This window comes from Lepidochelys kempii, chromosome 3 (assembly GCF_965140285.1).
Source record: "Lepidochelys kempii isolate rLepKem1 chromosome 3, rLepKem1.hap1, whole genome shotgun sequence".
Lineage (NCBI taxonomy): Eukaryota > Metazoa > Chordata > Testudines > Cheloniidae > Lepidochelys > Lepidochelys kempii.
The window spans coordinates 165,613,349-165,633,065 of record NC_136382.1 but is presented as its reverse complement, the minus strand read 5'-3'; the positions used below and the strand labels follow the sequence as shown (position 1 = coordinate 165,633,065).

The window sequence follows — 19,717 nt, the reverse complement described above, 5'->3', positions numbered from 1 at the left end:
CCTTCACTTTCATAGAATCATAGAATATCAGGGTTGGAAGGGACCTCAGGAGGTCATCTAGTCCAACCCCCTGCTCAAAGCAGGACCAATCCCCAACTAAATCATCCCAGCCAGGGCTTTGTCAAGCCTGACCTTAAAAACTTCTAAGGAAGGAGATTCCACCACCTCCCTAGGTAACGCATTCCAGTGTTTCACCACCCTCCTAGTGAAAAAGTTTTTTCTAATATCCAACCTAAACCTCCCCCACTGCAACTTGAGACCATTACTCCTTGTTCTGTCATCTGCTACCACTGAGAAAAGTCTAGATCCATCCTCTTTGGAACCCCTTTTCAGGTAGTTGAAAGCAGCTATCAAATCCCCTCTCATTCTTCTCTTCCACAGACTAAACAATCCAAGTTCCCTCAGCCTCTCCTCATAAGTCATGTGTTCCAGTCCCCTAATCATTTTTGTTGCCCTCCGCTGGACGTTTTCCAATTTTTCCACATCCTTCTTGTAGTGTGGGGCCCAAAACTGGACACAGTATTCCAGATGAGGCCGCACCAATGTCAAATAGAGGGGAACGATCACGTCCCTCGATCTGCTGGCAGTGCACCTACTTATACAGCCCAAAATGCCAGTGGCCTTCTTGGCAACAAGGACACAGTGTTGACTCATATCCAGCTTCTCGTCCACTGTAACCCCTAGGTCCTTTTCTGAAGAACTGCTGCTTAGCCATTTGGTCCCTAGTCTGTAGCGGTGCCTGGGATTCTTCCGTCCTAAGTGCAGGACTCTGCACTTGTCCTTGTTGAACCTCATCAGATTTCTTTTGCCCAATCCTCTAATTTGTCTAGGGTGCTCTGTATCCTATCCCTACCCTCCAGCGTATCTACCTCTCCTCCCAGTTTAGTGTCATCCGCAAACTTGCTGAGGGTGCAATCCACACTATCCTCCAGATCATTTACGAAGATATTGAACAAAACCGGCCCGAGGACCGAACCTTGGGGCACTCCACTTGATACTGGCTGCCAACTAGACTTGAGCCATTGATCGCTACCCACTGAGCCCGACAATCTAGCCAGCTTTCTCTCTACCTTATAGTCCATTCATCCAGCCCATACTTCTTTAACTTGCTGGCAAGAATACTGTGGGAGACCATGTCAAAAGCTTTGTTAAAGTCAAGGAACAACACGTCCACTGCTTTCCCCTCATCCACAGAGCCAGTTATCTCATCATAGAAGGCAATTAGATTAGTCAGGCATGACTTTCCCTTGGTGAATCCATGCTGACTGTTCCTGATCACTTTCCTCTCCTCTAAGTGCTTCAGAATTGATTCCTTGAGGACCTGCTCCATGATTTTTTCAGGGACTGAGGTGAGGCTGACTGACCTGTAGTTCCCAAGATCCTTCTCCTTCCCTTTTTTTAAAGATGGGCACTACATTAGCCTTTTTCCAGTCATCCAGGACTTCCCCCGATCGCCATGTGTTTTCAAAGATAATGGCCAATGGCTCTGCAATCACATCCGCCAACTCCTTTAGCACTCTCAGATGCAGCGCATCCGGCCCCGTGGACTTGTGCTCGTCCAGCTTTTCTGAATAGTCCCGAACCACTTCTTTCTCCACAGAGGGCTGGTCACCTCCTCCCCATGCTGTGCTGCCCAGTGCAGTAGTCTGGGAGCTGACCTTGTTCATGAAGATAGAGGCAAAAAAAGCATTGAGTACATTAGCTTTTTCCACATCCTCTGTCACTAGGTTGCCTCCCTCATTCAGTAAGGGGCCCACACTTTCCTTGACTTTCTTCTTGTTGCTAACATACCTGAAGGAAACCCTTCTTGTTACTCTTAACATCTCTTGCTAGCTGCAACTCCAGGTGTGATTTCGCCTTCCTGATTTCACTCCTGCATGCCTGAGCAATATTTTTATGCTCTTCCCTGGTCATTTGTCCAATCTTCCACTTCTTGTAAGCTTCTTTTTCGTGTTTAAGATCAGCAAGGATTTCACTGCTAAACCAAGCTCGTCGCCTACCATATTTACTATTCTTTCTACACGTTGGGATGGTTTGTCCCTGTAACCTCAATAAGGATTCTTCAAAAACACCAAAACTCTTATCAGTTTGGTCCTTGTGCTATGTGACAAGGTGGTCACAGTCTTAGGTGTCCTGTTGCAGTTTGGTCAGACTGTGCCAAAGTTGCTTGCCAGGAGTCTCTGCACCCAAGCATTAAAGGGCATTAAGAGACCTTCAAGAACATGGGTTCAGATCAGAGTTCCCACTATTAGTCTTGACAGTTTGGGGTTGCTCTTGTGATCTTGTGTGTTCTGAGCAGATGGAGTGATCCCCAGCCTTAAGGAAGAATAAAAAGTATAACGGAACAGCGTAGACATAATGGTGTTTTACTGAAAAATAATGCTACATCATTGATAAACTTCATTCAAGTTCCTGGCCCATACTTCACCCTTTCATGTACTGTCATAACCATTTGGAGATAAAGCAAAAACCACAAAACTAACTCTGATATATGAAGGTTATTACTTTTAAATGTGAGATGTAGATATTTTTTCAGATGAAGATATAGGCATTTCTTCAAATTCATTACATTTTTTTTTTTGTTTATCTTTCCCATACCACCAGTATTGTTAATACAACATTTTTTCTGCCTTAATATAATGGTCTCCCCCCACAAGGAGAAGTAAATCTTGCAAGACAGGTGCTAGTCTCCGTATTTCTAAACTCTAAAAAGCACTGAAATGCCTCTTTGGGGCCACAGACAAGGAACTGGTATATAGTATGTGTTTTGGGATTTGCTTGGTCTCTTCCCTCATATCTTTTTTTTTTTTTTTTTTGGGAACTGCAGGATGCACTGGGGTATATTGCACAACAGTAGATAGCAGATACTTGCAGAGTAGGTAAAATGAATGTCACCCCTTTTAGAATATTTGTGCTGAAATAAGTAGCTATTCCGTGTTACAGATCTGCTGATGTAACTTTTTTCTCCCTTTGAGGAATGGTGGTTGGTTTAAAACATCTCAATGTTTGTGCCTTTTGTAGGTGTAAGTGGTAATTGGATTGAGATTGCGTATGGCACCAGCTCCGGAGCAGTAAGAGTGATTGTACAGCACCCTGAAACAGTTGGGTCAGGCCCTCAACTTTTTCAGACCTTTACAGTTCATCGAAGTCCTGTTACAAAGATCATGCTGTCTGAGAAACATCTTGTGTCAGGTAATCTTATTTATATGTACAGATGCACATGTGTGTCACTCATTCTCCTTTTTCTATTTCTCCTAATGTTCATGCTCCTTGTCTCTCCCTTTGTTCAAATCCCATCCTTTGGAATTACTAAACATGGTAGATTATGTACAGAACAGTATATTAAGAAAAAAAAACTTCTAAAAAGATTAATGGCATTGCAAACTTACTTAAGGAAATGTCTGTTAATTATACTACTGTTACAATACATCTCATTTTAACATCTGCATACAATAAGAGTTGGGTTAAAATGATCTATATGCGTGTCCTAATCTTGGTCTTTATAAGATGTTTAATATTTATACAATATATTGTATTCCATTTGCAGCAATTCATGATAGGCTTGTTCCAGAAAAACAATAAAATATCTAATAAAATATACTAATTTCTGAAACCAGCAATAAAATATGGGTTAAATTAACCTAATTCTCTGCATATACCAGTCTGTTATCGGAACCAACAGTTGTGCATATAGCTGTAAATTTCCAGTTAAGTAAATTGGGTGGAGGTATCTTGCATGTGGACAGAGAATCATAAAATAGAATATGATTCTTGTGCATTTCAGATCTTATTCATAACACCGTCTAACAGAGTTATTTTTGCATTGAATATCCTTAAAATTTTTTAAAGAAATGGAAGAAAATAAGAAATTGTTTAAATGAATTCCAAAGTGGGTTTTTGTGTGTGTGTGCGCAAATCCTTGCTGTAAATGCAATAAATATCTTTATTTGAATATGCTCAAATTCAGATAAACGCAAATTTAATTGGATATGTGACTGAAATAAATGTTTTCATTTGTTTTAACCGTCAGTGCATACAAGGCTACAGCAGCATGTAGAGTACAGACACTTTACACCCAGCTAGCACAGGTATAAATAGCAGTGCAGATGGTGAGAGGTGGCTTAGGCCAATAGAACAGACTGCCTTATATGCCGGAACCCCAGGGTATGTACGCTGCACAGATCTCTACATGTCTAAACAGTGCCCCCTATGTTTACATTTTTTACTGTTTTTAGCAGTGTAGTGTCTGCTGCTGGAGCTTTTCCCTGTTGCAGTGAAAGGCTCTGTCAGTGTGGAGGCAGCAGGGAAAGGGGTCTTTCCCTGCTGCCTCCCCATGCCGGAGTCTTTCTTTGCCACAGTGAAAGACTCCAGCAGCAGGGAGCCTTTCCTCTCCACTGGAGCCTTTCACTGCGGCGTGTAGCTACAGATGTAGTGTTTGTACTCTGCACGCTGCTGTAAGTGTAGAGTTAGCCCAAGATGCATGTTCTTGAATACGTAATTTTGAAACGTTGTAACTTCATGTGTTAAAATAATGTGTGGTACGTAGGTTTAATTGGATTTTAAAGCCAGAAGGGACCATTATGGTCATCTAGCCTAACTTCCTGTATAACACAAGCCAGAGACCCTCACCCAGTAATTCATACCAATTGTATAAGTGACACTGTGGAGTTCAGTAATTTGAACTTGAACTGGAGCTTCTTTCAGAAAGACAGACATCCAGTTTGGATTTAAAGGCTCCAAGTGATGTAGAATTTCCCATTTCTATCAGCAAGCTGTTCCAGTGACTGTTGCTCTGTTGTCAGTTGTTTAATTCTGAGATGCATTTATGCTTGAGATGGTTTGTTTATGAGAAGAGCAAGTGTGTGTGATGAGATGGGTGAGTTAATATCTTTTATTTATCCCTGGGGGAATTCTGCACATAATATTTTAAAATTTTGCATATTTTGTCAAAATAACGCAATATATTTACATCAGTTTCACTTATTTTGGTAATTTATTTCAAAATACCTGTGAGCAAGTATGTCTATAACAGTACAGACAACACAAAAGTTTCCCCCAGGAGTAGCGAGTTTAAGAAATCCCTACAACAACCCTGTTCCAGTTTCTCTGTTATGCTTTTGTTGGGTGCCTCAGGCTGGGTGTGTCACACGTGCCAGCTGGGCACATCTTGGAGGAAAATTCTGTCCCACTGGCCTTTTAGTCAATTCTTGTTTTTTTGCCCTGCCCCCATAGGGTTACCATATTTAAAAGTTCCCAAATAGAGGACACTACTGGGAGGGGAGGGGTGTGTTAACTGAGAGGGGCCGTTTAGGGGGTGTTGGAGGGGTGTGTGTGTGTGTACTGGGAGAGGATACTTGGGAGATGCGGGGGGGGGCCCCCGGCTCACACCTGCACCCCCACCCTCCCTAGCCTAGCCACAGGGCCAGACACATGCACCCTTATCCCCCAGAGCCCAGCCACAGTGCGCCGCCTGGCTCAGATTCCTGCACCCCCCTCCTGCCCCCAGAGCCCAGCCACAGGCTCCACTCCGCACAGCTTCATTACTGTCCCATCGGGCAGTAACGACCCGTACCTACTGTTAGCGGGGGGCACAATTTTAAGATTTGGTCACCCCTGGAACAACTTGAGTCATACCCCCCTCGCTCTCAGTCTCCCCTCCTGGAAAGCAGCAGCTCCTTCCTGCAGCTCTGGCAGCTGCCACGCAGGGAGGGGGCCTGGCTGCACCATGTGGCCGAAGGGGGCTGGCAAACCTGGAACTGCAGTCTGCCTGTGCCTGTATGTGAACTAGGTGCTGGGCTCTACCAGGTCCAGCAGCCCCTAATGGCAGTCAGCAGCGCCAATTCTGCGGTGAAAAACAAAATTCTGCACAAATTCTGCTTTCTGCAGTATTCCCCCAGGAGTATTTATTGGACCAACTTCTCTTGGTGAGAGGGACAAGCTTTTGAGCTACATAGTATTACCTCACCCACCTTGTCTCTCTAATATCATGGGACTGACTTGGCTACTACAGCACTGCATGCAAGTGTGTGTGTGAGAGACTGCAACAACAGTAAGATGTAACACCTTCACATGTTAATTAAATCTTACAACAGCACTGCAGGGTAGGTAAACAGTTGATGATATTCCTACTTTATAGATGGGAAAACCAAGGCAGAAAAGCTCCGTGACTTGTATAATCCATAGCCAAAACTATTATCAGAGTTAGAAGTCAGGAGTTGTACAGTACACGCAGTATGCACAGGATCCGCTTTTCAAATGTTTGTAACTTTTACAGTCCAAATTATTCAGAATGTATTGCTACTTTTAAGGCTTTCGTAAGCATTTTGATTCAGAAAACCAAATAAGTAATTTAACTATTGATGACCACAATTTCCTCTCATTTTGTTATCGCAATTGATTGAATGCATTTTATTGAACTTGCTCAGAAGTTAATGTTTTTTTAATTACTGAGGGTAATAGCAGTGAAACAGCCCAAGCCTGAGTCAGCTAGCACAGGCCAGCCGCGGATGTCTAGTTGCTGTGTAGACATACTCTGAGAGACCAGATAATTTTAATTACATCCTTAATGTTATGGCTTATAAATTAAAATGTGTTTTAAAAACAGTCTTTCATCTCTTGTAAATATTCCAATGTTTCTGGGTTTTTTTTTGTTTTCTGTCTAGTTTGTGCCGACAACAACCATGTTCGGACATGGACAGTGACTCGATTCAGAGGAATGATTTCCACACAGCCAGGGTCTACTCCCTTAGCTTCATTCAAAATCTTGTCCTTGGAGGAAACAGAAAGCCATGGTAGTTACTCTTCTGGAAATGACATAGGTAGGCAAAATGTTTTTCCATTACTTCGTACTGGACTTTTGGAGGGCTACTGTGCTCTTGAAGGTTCATCGGAGGCATTTAGCCTAATTCTGCTCTTGCTTCACATTCATGTGACTCCATTGACATCAGGTGTGTGAGTCTGATTTACACCAGAGTAATTACAGCATAATCAGTTTGCATTTTGATAATACTGTGGCATGTCTATAATATTCCTGTTTGAAAACTGATTCCAACTAGAGTGAATTTGATTTGTCTTTACAATACTGGGCAAATTGGCTTCCCAGAGGGACCCATTTAAGAGAAGGTGTGCCTTGTGATTCCTATAAATTACCTAGAATCTGTTGGTTACCTAATGTGCCCTTTTTGATAGCATTTTTATAGAGAGAGATAAGATGGAGATTATGAAAAAATATATTAGAACTGATTTGCATGAGATTTTTGGGTTTGTTTCACAATGTGCTATCACATTTTATAAATTAAACAAAAATTAAGATTATGCACGCATCTAATATTTAACATTATACTTGTATTACATTTCAAAACTACATTGAAACTGTCACAAAACCAACAGAACTGTGAAAACGCTAAGTAAAGACCAACATTGCACCTGCTGGTGCATGATGCTCTTTACAGATCACTGAATGGGTAGGCAGGTAGCAAACTAAAAAGCCATCCTCATTTGTTTTTTTAAATGTATCAAAAGGTTCTTGTTATATTCCTAAACTGTGCTTTCTGAGGCAAGGACTGTCTTTTATTTATACAGCACCTAGCACACTAGAACATTGATCCTCGATTGAGGCTTCCAGGTACTCCTGTAATGCATATACTGATAACAATTTGCTCTTAACTTTTTACGGTGTTGGTATTGTAGGGTCTTGGACTAGTGCAAAATGTTACATGTGGAGATGCCATCCGCTTTCAAGAGCAAGTTTCCCTTGGTTGTTTCCTGTTTAGCGCCCCCCCCCACAAAAAAAAGTGGGGGGGGAAGTGATGGGCAATCTGTTAGTAATTGAATTAAGGCCTCCAACCTCTTTCACAGGGGCTACCAAACAGCTGTAAAGACCTTTTCAGTCACTATAGGCCTGATTTTTTTTTTTTTTTTTTTTCCCAGTTTTATGAAGCACCTGTATCTCCGCTTGACATTAGAGGGTGGTGCAGGTGCTCAGCAATAATGAAAAATCAGACCTTAAAAAATTTGGTCACATTAGTGACCAAGAGGTGATGGACCCCATATTATATTTCATATCCCATAAATATTTTTTAGCAGTACATCATAACAAATTAACCCTTTAAATTAGAGTAATGGAAAATTACACAATATGGGTTTATTTTTTGTTTAAAAAAAAAACAAAAATGCATCAAATTGATTGGACAGTCTAAAGTGAACATCTTCCTTGGTAGTTCAGAATTACTCAAAATAATTGGGCTTTCCATTGTGACTTGTCAGTAATTATACATCACAATGCAAAAGTAGTGTGGTGTTTTGCTAAACTAGAAATCAGTGTAGGTTCCTGGTTCCTTTAGTCCAACTGAATCTGTGTGAGTATTTTTTATTTCTAGACAGGGTAGGAACGGTTAACTTTTTGGAGTAATGTGTTTTGAAATACTTAGTTTCTCTTTCTAACTACAGGACCATTTGGAGAGCGTGATGATCAACAAGTATTCATCCAAAAAGTTGTTCCCGTCACTAATAAACTCTTTGTCAGGTTGTCTTCCACTGGGAAAAGGTAAAAGCACTCGTCATCTGTTGCATCTCTGATAAAATCCACTTATTGTACATATCCAAGAGCTGACACTAAGATAGTTGGCTCTGATACTTGTGCTAGCAAGTCAAAGCGCACAGATGCTGTATAGAACTCATTTCTCACTTACGCATTTGATATGGTATCTGACTGGTATAATCACTTTAATGTAAACATACAGGTCCTCTGCTCTAGTTTAATTATCAGTGCCAACAATAAGTGGTGTCTGGTTTTGCTTTTACTTACTTCAACAGAAAAACCTCTTAAGAAAGAGAATAATTTCAAAAAAAGCATAGAAAGTGTAATTGTCAGATGTCTAAAGGCAACTTGAAAAATTGTTTGAACCCTTTTGGCTCTGCTTTTACTACACAATGTATTGCTTGAAAAAGGCCTTGACGAGTTCTTGGATAGATAATCTCAATAGACTTTTTGCTTTGGTACTCCCAGTCCTCATTCACTGGGCAAAATGGGGAACTGGCAGTCAGGACCCCCCTGGGTTATTTTTCTGGCATTGCTACTAGGTCACTGTGACGTTGGGCTAGTGAAGGTGTTTCTTTTTACCCATATGTAAAATGGATGTACTCTACCTTCCAGGGATATTTTGAGGCTTAATTAAAGTGCTGATTAGCATTGGATGAAAGGGGCTACATAAGGATAAAAAAAATCAATTTGGGTTTCACTTGTAGCATAACAATAAAATTGTACTTTGCAAGTTAAATGCAAGCTGGCTGCAGGCAAACTGCGTGTACTCTTTTAATGGATGCTTAAATATGTTCCTGATTTTAGAGCGGTCTTCTGTTCTTCCATGTCTTGGTGTGTATTGCTACCTTTCTTTAAAAAACTGATCCTGTGCTTGCTTTTAGTTTTAAAATAAATGAAAGCCAAAGCTGGTGTGGCAGTAGCTAACATGCTCTTGAAAGCCCTGGATACAAGTTTTAAATTGAAAGTGCTAGTACAGACATGGCTGTTAATAGTTCACCAGTCCCCCATACCTGTAATGCATGGCCTATCATCCGTTAATCTTGTAAGGAATAAAAATCCTTTAAGAGAACCAATCTTCTTTGCATCAAAGGTCATTACATATAGTCATAAGTAACTGATAAAGTAATTAATCAAGAGAGTACATTTTCCATGCACCTAGGCTATCCATTTGACAGCTTGTTTGTTTTTTAAGCAAATAGCATTAGAAGTCCATAATATGGTTGGAGGCCAAAATATTGTCCCAATGAATGCTATAAATCACTGTGATTTAATGTTCCGTGCATACACAGTGAAGAAACTGCCAAATGTTTATTAAAATTGGTGTCATATTAGGATAAATTTTAACAAAGTAATAACTCAAAACCATTTTCAACTCTGACCTCTTTTTTTGTTTCCTGTCCTGTTTCGTTATGGCAGATTCTGTATTCTAATCAAACTATTCTTCCTTGATAACTTAATTAAGCCACAATTTAAATTTTGATGCCACAGTAATCTCAGTAGTTATGAGTAAAGCAAAACAGGAATTCTCATTGCTTAGCCATTTTCTCTTCCCTTTAATTCATGCAATGCAGGAGCAAGTTTCAGTTTAAATATCCTGTTTGTTTTGTGCACAAATAAAAAACTTGTTTGTAAAAACACAGTGGAGTTGCAAAAAGCAAATCTACCATGCACTGGATTAGATGACTCCTAGAGCTGGCCTACATGGTAAGTTACTGCATGGCAAGTCAGGGTGTGAATCTATAGCACGCCAGCTTGCCCCATGCTAATGTCCAGTATTGACACTTCTACAGTGCAGTGAGAGTCTTGGAGTACAGGTTAGCATATTGTTACACACTCTGGAGCTGTCACTGTGCTGGAGATTCATACCCTGGCTTGTCACACAGTTACTTGCCGTATAGCTAAATCCACAGTATGGAGGTACTCACCCTGGGCTATGATGGTAGTGGAATCTATCCTCGAGTGTTTTAAAAAAAACTGAACAATAAGTAAGAATAGGAAGGAGGTGGCTAACATCCCCGACTTTTACAGGCTTCCTGATTTCACTGTTGTGAAATGAAGTGAGGTGAGTGACATCAAACTACCCGAAACTTTAGTCATTTCATTCCGAACCTCATTTTTCCCTCTTATGTAATTCTTATCTTTTCATCTTGGTGTGACATTTTCTGAATTTAAATAAACTTTTTTTGCGTAAACTGGTTATTTTTTAAATTCAGAGTTGCCCTGGCTTTTGTTTCTCTTTGAGAACAAATACCTGTGACATGTTTGAAGGAATTTGTTCAGTAAACTTTAAAAACTGACAGCACTTGGAAATTACATGCAAGTCTTGTACAATACTTAATATATGGTGCTGGCTTTGAACACATTTTGAGCCCAGATCTCTCTGCAGAAGCACATTCAAACCTCGAATCAGAAAATCGGCAACCCAGATTCTATAAGAAAGCAGGAAAATAATTATGGGGTTTTTTTTTAAATGTCTAGCAGCTACTCTGTATTCTTTTGGAATCTTATTAAAAGTAACATTGAGAAGTGAATTGAAAAAAATTTTATGAGTTAGAAATGGGTGTTAAAAGCGAAGGTGTAATTCGGCATAAAACAAACCATAGCGCCTTCTATCCAGAGATCACAAATCTTAATAAATTAAACCTCACAATTGCCCTCCACGGTATGCGATACTATAGTTAGGATTATAATCTGTAATTGTGTTAAATGCCTTTTTGTAGAATATGCGAGATCCAGGCCGTAGACTGTACCACAATTTCTTCGTTTACTGTACGAGAATGTGAAGGATCCAGTAGGATGGGGTCAAGACCACGACGTTACCTCTTTACAGGTCATTCAAATGGCAGTATTCAGATGTGGGATTTGACCACAGCGATGGACATGGTTAATAAAAGTGAAGACAAGGGTAGGTTGTAATGTAGCAGAACTTATTTTTTGGCTCAAATGCTTGCGTTAGAGGTGATCAGTGACAACTAACTTTCTTTCTTTTCTAAGATGTAGGGGGTCCAACAGAAGAGGAGCTGCTTAAGTTGCTTGATCAGTGTGATCTGAGCACCTCACGCTGCGCTACTCCTAACATCAGTCCAGCAACTTCAGTAGTTCAGCAAAGCCGTCTGCGGGACTCAAGCTCTAGGTAAGCCAAAGATCCACAGGATATACTATCAGCTGTGTGTTCAAAGACTTAGGCGAAAACTTTCAAACTTGAGTGTCTAATTTTAGCCACCCCTTAGTCCGTATTTGGGCACCTAAATAAGTGCCCTGATGTTTTTGGGACACTGCTCCCGTTGGAGTTGCATGTGTACAATTTAGGGAATGAGTGAGCCCTTGCTCACAGAGATAGGCAGGCTGGAAATCCTGAGCACATTCCACTGCCAATTATAGGACAAGCACAGCTGAGTGTGCTCTGGGATTCATAGTTCTGAAACATCCTCCCTCAAAAATCATATTTCTCTTTGTGTAACATGCATGCAGCTGACAAGCCTCGGGTGTTCAGAAGTATATGCTCTGTAACACATCTGGGAATCCAGTATACTCTTCACAAATTCCAAATGGCTTTCTGTTTGGCTAGAGAGAAGGAACAATTTGCTGCATGTTTCTTACCTTTGAAAGCTGAAGTCTGTTCTGAGGAAGGTGACAGTGATGTTTGTTTGCATCAGTATTTGTTGTAACCCGTGACATGAGAAATGTTTTACTGTTGAATGTGTTTTTAGCCTCCAGTTACAGCACCATGAAACCATCCATGAAGCTGCTACATATGGCTCAGTAAGGCCATATAGAGAGAGTCCTTTATTAGCAAGGGCAAGACGGACTGAGAGCTTTCACAGTTACAAGGACTTTCAGACTTTTAATATGAACAATAGTATGGTGGACAAGGCTGTCCCTGAGACTGGCAATCTGAGTCCAGTACAAGCTGAAATGAAGAAGGCAGCAGGTGAGAGCACTCCAACAGACAAAAAGGCAACAGTACTGGAAGTAAGAGCTACTAGAATATCATCAGATGCTGGGGCAGAAGGTCAGAAAGTGCCTGAAAGCTCTTCAGAAGTGAAGAAAAGAGGGCCAGATGATGAAAGTGAGAACAAAGTAGAGAATAAAAAGAAAAGTGGATTTGATGGAGGAGGGTTTCTGGGAAGAAAGAAAGTACCTCCTCTGGTGTCTTCACCAATTATTGTGGAAGGAGGACCTGAATCACCTGGTACAGCGTCCCCATCACCCACAAAGACGACCACTTCTCCACGCCACAAGAAAAGTGACTCTGCCTGCCAAGACTATAGCTTGTGAAAATGCTAAGTTGTGTACATTTGTTTTCAAGGGTTCCGATGAAAGTTTAACACTTAACTGGATGTAACTTTTTCACTACAGATTTATCATTTTAAAAAGGCTTCATTTGAGTGTGTCTAACTGAAAGAGTTAAAATTGTAATAAGTTTTCACAGTGCACCTCAACAACTTGGGTTTACAGCACAACCAGCAAACATACTCTAAATTGATGTACTTCATTTTCATATTGTATAAAGCCAAACAATACTTGGTACAAAACATTGATGTAAAATCCTGTTTTATGCAGTCCAGCATGCACTACAGTATTTGTCTTAGGAAGAGTTTTATAGGTAACTTTCTAAGTCCCATTACTGGACCTTACCTTTGAAATCACCAAAACATTAAATGCCTGACCCCTGCTTACTGGCCATTAAAGTTACCATGATTATTATTTGCAATTCCTTGGAGTCACCCATCTTGTCCTTTCACCTCCTTCAAGATAATATAAAGTAGAAAATTAGCTGGGTGCTAAAAGCTATTTCATCCATTTGAAAAGCTTCTCTTGCTGAAGTTTGCCTTGATTGTAGAGCGACTGTTTGTTTTTTCAGTATTGATAAATTTGACATTTATGTGCTACAATTCTTTTGTTTATGAAACAAATTCAAAAAGTCTTTATGCTTACAGATGTGCTAAAACATTATTTTGCATATCTTGGTCCTAATATTAAAATGCACAGGAATGTTATTATCTGTACTTTTCCGCTCATTTCTCTTTGCAGAGCTTTCAAATACCTGAAATTATAAACTATAACCTCTTGTGGAGGGGGAAAAAAAGCATGCATTTTGCTGCTCATTACTGTATATAACACTAATGTCTAAGAAATGGACTAAATATCTCTTGTTAGAAAACTTACTAGGCTATTCACACATTCCTCTTCTAAGTTTGCTGCTGTACAACAATGCCATAGTGGTGTTATGCTCTTCCAGATCATGAGAGTTTCAGCCCTCAACCAGAAATGCTGGATTCAAGTCCCCCCACATCTTCCTTACAGCAACAGTAGTACTAAACTTCAGTAAAAGTAGGGCATGCAGAGTTAAGTCGATACCTCCCATACAACTTTAATGTATTTTTGTAAAGATACACTGCTTTCCCATAATGTGCAGACTTTAGCTGGAAGTCACTGAGTTTTGCTAGTGTGAGGGTGTTTTTGGTTCTAGTTGCAGTCCTTAATGCATACGTCAATTTCTTTGCAGACAGTTTCCAAGGACCTGAGACTCTGGTGTCTTGAACCAGGTAAGGCTAGGGCTTGTGAAAGGTGCCTGCTATTTTGTTTGGTTATGCACTAGGACAGACATTTAGGAGCAGTGATTTATAAAGTTTTGGCTATTTTTAAATGTGTCGAGATTTACAGAAATGGAAAAACAAATGAGCTAGAATACCCTTTTCTCCTTCCTCAAATTTTAGCTCTCTTTAAAGAAGAGGCTAAAAATGATTCTTTAGTAGAATGCAGGGTTGTAGCCATGTTGGTCCCAGAATATTAGGGACACAAGGTGGATATTAGGTGATATCTTTTATTAGACCCACTTCTGTTGCTGAAAGAGACAATCTTTCGAGCTACGCAGCGCTCTTCATAGTAGAGTGTTATAGCATGTGGTTTTGGTTATTACTCTTGCGCTTGATGTCATTTGCCATAAAATATAGGGGAAAAATTCAAAGTGGAAAGCCTTGTGTATTAGGTAATGACATCATATCAAATAGGCTCATTTTACAGTTATTTTTGTAAAGTCAGCCTTGCACGTTCACCCAGTGAGCTGAAAGTTTCAAGCTGTTTTTATTTTTTCTGGCTCTGACTTTCAGTGGGGTTGTACAAATAGGTTTGCAGTATTTGGTGTGGTGATGTGAGAACCCGCTTTATTTTCAATTCTCAGAGTGATGGAGGAAACCCAGATACTTTTCAGATTACAACCCTACTTTGAGACTCCAGCTGCTCAGAGCAGTCAAAGCAGGAACTGCTGCAGGGGGTAAAATAGACACCAGCTGGGGCCAGTGCTCCCAGGTGTGTAGACTTGGGGAAAAACTCGAGGAAGGAGCCATACCCAGACACACTGTCGTAAGAGCAGCTAAAGCAGGGACCTTCAGAACTTTCTCTCTCCCCTGTGCTTATTGGCTCTTTGCTCCAATCCTCTTCCCCCTCCCTAACAATTTGCCTTTCAACTCAGATTCACACCTGCCCTGTCCCCTTCTTTCCAGCTAGCTTATCCCCCTCCAAAAAAAAAAAATCATGGCTGTTTGCAGCCATTACATTGTTCACTCAGTTGTATTGCTACCCCCATCCTGTGTCTGTTTAGAGTGTAAGCTTTTTAGGGGAGGGATTATCTACTACTCTTTTTACACAGGGAGGCCTGATTCTCGGTTGGGTCTTAAGCTTTACTGTAGTAAACATTCTTTCATATTAATAGGGGGAAATTAAATCTACTTCATTCCATGGCATGAATGCACTATAATATTTGTAGAGTTCTACTTAAATATTGAATGCTGTGGTATTCCTTTACATATACAGTGCTCACACTTTTATTCTTAATCCTTTCATTGCCTTCCACTTATGGAAGCTAACTTTAGACCCACCTTAGAACTGTTCCTCCTAGTACTGTTGGTCTGTGTATATGACTTCTGTTGCTAGTAGAATGCATGGTACAAGTCAGCGACTGGCATGCTCAGTGTTCATAGAATATCAGGGTTGGAAGGGACCTCAGGAGGTCATCCAGTCCAACCCCCTGCTCAAAGCAGGACCAATCCCCTATAGTTGCTCCAGATCCCTAAATGGCCCCCTCAAGGCTTGAACTCACAACCCTAGGTTTAGCAGGCCAATGCTCAAACCACTGAGCTATCCCTTTCCCCCCATGTTGCAATTGCGCAATGATTTTGTTCAGGTCTTAAAGTGCAAACTAAAGATGCTGCTCTTCAGACAGGATCTTTCTTAGGAAAGGAAACATCTGCAAGAATAAACAGGAGGTGCAGCTGAATAAGAGTTTCTTTAACCAGAGGCAGTGGAAAGTGCTGTTACTTCCAAGTCTCCATTTGTATTTTGTACACTGCAGAATAAGTCTAGCTGTACACTTGGGACATTTCCACATAATGAATAACCAAATTTTTAAAATGGGAGAAAAAGTCTTTGGATAAAACCATTGCCACAACATTTACATAATAGTAAAAACCAAGCTTTAACGGTGCTTGCATGTGAAATAAGATGACTGGTCAAATTCACACCTGCTTTTTTTTTGTGACTCAATCCCTATCAAGTAGTTGATTTTAAATGAATTTTGAATTGATCTGTAGGGTAGGAATGTTACATTATGAACGCCAGCATTGATTACCTCCCTCGGCCAGCTTTAAGTTATAAGGCAGACAATCCTGCACCACAGTCTGTTTTGAACTTTCTGTTGCTAACTAGCCCAGTTTTTAATGTTGTGGATTGTTTAAAAGGTGAACTGGAGAAAAGGCAGCACAGTGTCACTACTTTCTTTATTGTAAAATTAATATCAAGCTTGTACATTCAGCCTAATTTTTAAGCACACACTTTTTTTGTTCTTTATATTATGTGGTAACAAAAATACTTGTATTAAATTTAGATGTAACCCTTTTATTAATCTATATTTTCAGATTAATTTACAAGCACAATAGAATCCTAGTCTTGAAAATAAACCAATTACTACAGTTTGAACTATGCAATGCTTTTTTCCCATCACAGAAATAATTAAGATACTCTAATCTGTACTGTATAAGAAATTGATAGTATTGTATAATTGATTATATTGCAACATGTATACCATAATAGCCAATACTTGAATTCTGCCTCCCTACTCCTTTTGAGTATTTCCTTACTGTTTAATTTAAATGAGACTATTTGTAGAGTAAGGTATGGGGGGGAGGAAAGAACAGAATCCTATCTTGCCCTAAACGTATGTTAAAACAAACACTGGCAATAACTGTTCACATTACAGTAAACAGATTTCCTCTAGGGGCCCTAATGTTCCAGCTCAGCTCATAGGTATTCTGTCTTACGCCCAGCAGTTTGGATAGAAAATAGAAACAATGAGATCTGTCTGTTTAAAACGAAGCTGTAATAGCTCTTTTGTTCTTTCCTGTGAAGCTTACCTTATGGGTGGGTTTTTTACCACTTTGTTTTTGTCACATCCCTTTCCTAATTTGATGATGTTTGCATTTCACTGTTTCTCAAAGCAATTTCCAATTGCAAAATGTAAGGATCATGCCAAATGCATGACAACCAAGATAGTTTTGGTGGAGAGGCTTCATCACAATGCTAAACAGCAGCTGATTCACCAGAGATTTAATAGTAAATTATTTAAATATGTTAAAGACATGCCTTATTCCTAAGAATTTGTTTTTAGAGCTATGATCATCCTGACTTATTTCTCTAAGACCAACACCAGAGGGCAGGCACTAGAAACTACAATACATGTGAGTAAAATCCAGAACAGCTTTCACTAAATTACATTTTGATACATTTCAAATTTACTCTTGCTGTGTGGCAAGGTTCTGAGCACCCTTAGATCTTATTCTGGGAAAGTGAGAGTACTCAAGATGTCACAGGATCACATCTTTCGTGATTTTAAATCAATCTCCTGTTGTACATGATCTAAAGTAGATTGAAATGGACAGAAACATTTTAGGGTTCCTGACTAGATGGGCAATTGCACAAGTTTTCTGTGCTTTTGCATCTGTAGCAATATTTCATAGACAGAATTAACTCTTCCTTCTTTGTTGTCTTAATTAAAGTGAGCAAACTGGGTTGTAATGCTCTTAAGAACAGATCTAAATTTATTCTACATTTTTATATACTTGTTGACCAAAACCCTTTTTTTTTCCCCACTGATCATACATTTCCCACCACAGTATAATATAATGAAACATGATTAAAGTTTCAGGATTAGGTATGTGCAGCTGTTAAAAGTGTTTGTGAAACTTCTCTGTATATTATATTGGCTACTTAAGGTCTTGCCAGTACTGTGACACAACGTTGTACATACAATACATTCTTCTCACCTTCCCCTTTTGAAATATTTCTGTATGATATTTGCAATAAATGTTTAACACTGATCGATATGTAGAGAGTACATTTACAATATATAACTATATTCTTGGCTGTTGCAACAGTACTCCTAGAAAATGCATTCATACTGCTAAAGTTCCAGTAGGCACCCTTTTTAAAACATAATCCCCAAGCTGTTACATGAGAAATTAATTTCTACACGTTAAATTGAACAAAAGAAAGATTTTGTGTTCCTTCAGCTGCTTTGGGTTGGCTGTGGTACTTACTCCAAATAGGTATCACAACTGGGTGTCAGTGAAGGTTGTATGTTCTTTAGTTACTGTACTGAAGCCTTTGATGGCATTCACAAGGTCTTCATCATCCACATACTAGGGGGGTAAAAAAATTAGCCAAATCACTTGCAGGGTTTAAGTACAAATTTAGAGAACTATAAATACTGACCTAGTCATAGAACAACAAAACTAGAAATAACAGAGATTTGTTGTTCCAAAGAAATAGACTTGCTACACGCACAGTCACAATACTTGACTGCATTATCAAACTGATTCGCACTAAGACCTGGTCTAGACACAGCTTTATACGGTCATAAAATCACATCCCTCACCAAAATAGTTCGTTAATTCCCATAAATATTGGTGAATAACCTGTACTGCTATACGCACCTTTACAGTGGTAGAATTGCAACCACTCTCAGGGATTGTACTGCTTTAATTATATCAGTTTAGAAACCGCATGAGAGCCACATAACCAATAGACTACTGAAACATCTCACTGAATGTCATGTTTTCGCTGTAGTTATGTGCAAAAAGGAATAAAATGTCTGATGTATACAGTACCGTAACTGTGTAAAATAGTTGGTAACATTTCCAAAAGCACCTTTGTGATTCATGAGCTGAAGTCCCACTTTCAGAAGTGACTTAGCTGCTTCTGAAAATAGGATTTAGGCTAGTCATTAGTACCCAGTACCTCAAAGGTATTTAGGCAAGTAACTCTCATTACCTTTGAGGATCTGGGCCTAGATGCTTTTGGAAATTTTGCCCAGCATCTTGGTAAACATCAGTTACTAAGATAATGCCAAATGTGCATGCATTCATGGAATTGTAGAACTAGAATAAGAACTTACCAACCCACTATCATGACCATGTATAATGGTATCCCACACAGAATCTTCTATTAGGGACTTCTTGTCATAGACATCAATAAGTTGACTGACACTGCGATGTAAAGACCCTTGGGAGGAGGTACGATTCATCTGCCTTTGACTCGGTATCTGTAGAATGGAAGTACTTTGGTTGCTACGATTACTCAAAGGAGATCCGGGTCCTGGAATTTTTGTATCTGCTAGTCCCTAGGAATATTGGAATAAAAGGGATGTGCTTATGAAAGGTTTACATGAAAAATGTAATAGATTAACATTTCAGCTCAAATAAATCTGTTACAAAGTTAGTTATTTTCAAGGGCTTTATTTTGCAGTAGAAGCCATAGTACTAAAGTAACACGGTAGTGGTAGAGCTTTTTAGGCTGATAACAGAACATCGTTATCACTAGCTCCAGCTATTGTTCCCTGTGGAAACAATGGCTTACTGCAATGCGGTTTAACAAGGTGATCTCTTGAAGATTGCTTGTTAAGCGCAATTGAAACACGTCATCACAGTAATTGCCATTCCATTTTAGAACCAGGAAATAGACAACTGATGGAACACTTGCAAAGTTAGGAAGCACCTGGCTTATCTGCTAGGGGACAATACCTGGCAATTTTAGCAAGTAGCTTTTGTGAACTTGTGTAAGTATGTGTCTCTAACCGCCATTTGACCTTTCTCACTCTCTGGTTTTCCAAAAAGTTGTGTA

The 19,717-nt window shown here is 39.7% G+C and overlaps 2 protein-coding genes across 3 annotated transcripts in view; one reads left to right on the top strand and one right to left on the bottom strand.

Moving 5' to 3' along the window:
- Nucleotides 1-17,916, top strand: part of KCTD3 (potassium channel tetramerization domain containing 3) — a 63,828-nt gene extending 45,912 nt beyond the window's left edge. The window contains exons 13-18 of one of the 2 annotated variants that reach the window (XM_073338915.1): nt 3,022-3,192; nt 6,663-6,818; nt 8,449-8,545; nt 11,263-11,447; nt 11,543-11,675; nt 12,253-17,916. In XM_073338915.1, coding sequence (XP_073195016.1) covers nt 3,022-3,192; nt 6,663-6,818; nt 8,449-8,545; nt 11,263-11,447; nt 11,543-11,675; nt 12,253-12,820 — 1,310 coding nt within the window. In that variant the 3' untranslated portion in view covers nt 12,821-17,916. Of the gene's footprint in view, nt 1-3,021; nt 3,193-6,662; nt 6,819-8,448; nt 8,546-11,262; nt 11,448-11,536; nt 11,676-12,252 lie in introns of both variants that reach the window. The other variant, XM_073338914.1, reaches the window with a different exon arrangement.
- The window catches only part of USH2A (usherin), a 572,584-nt gene continuing 568,922 nt past the window's right edge, over nt 16,056-19,717 (bottom strand). Inside the window, exons 70-71 of the mRNA XM_073338913.2 lie at nt 18,993-19,217; nt 16,056-18,237 (exon numbers count right to left, since the gene is read on the bottom strand). Coding sequence (XP_073195014.2) covers nt 18,148-18,237; nt 18,993-19,217 — 315 coding nt within the window. The 3' untranslated portion in view covers nt 16,056-18,147. The remainder of the gene's footprint in view (nt 18,238-18,992; nt 19,218-19,717) is intronic.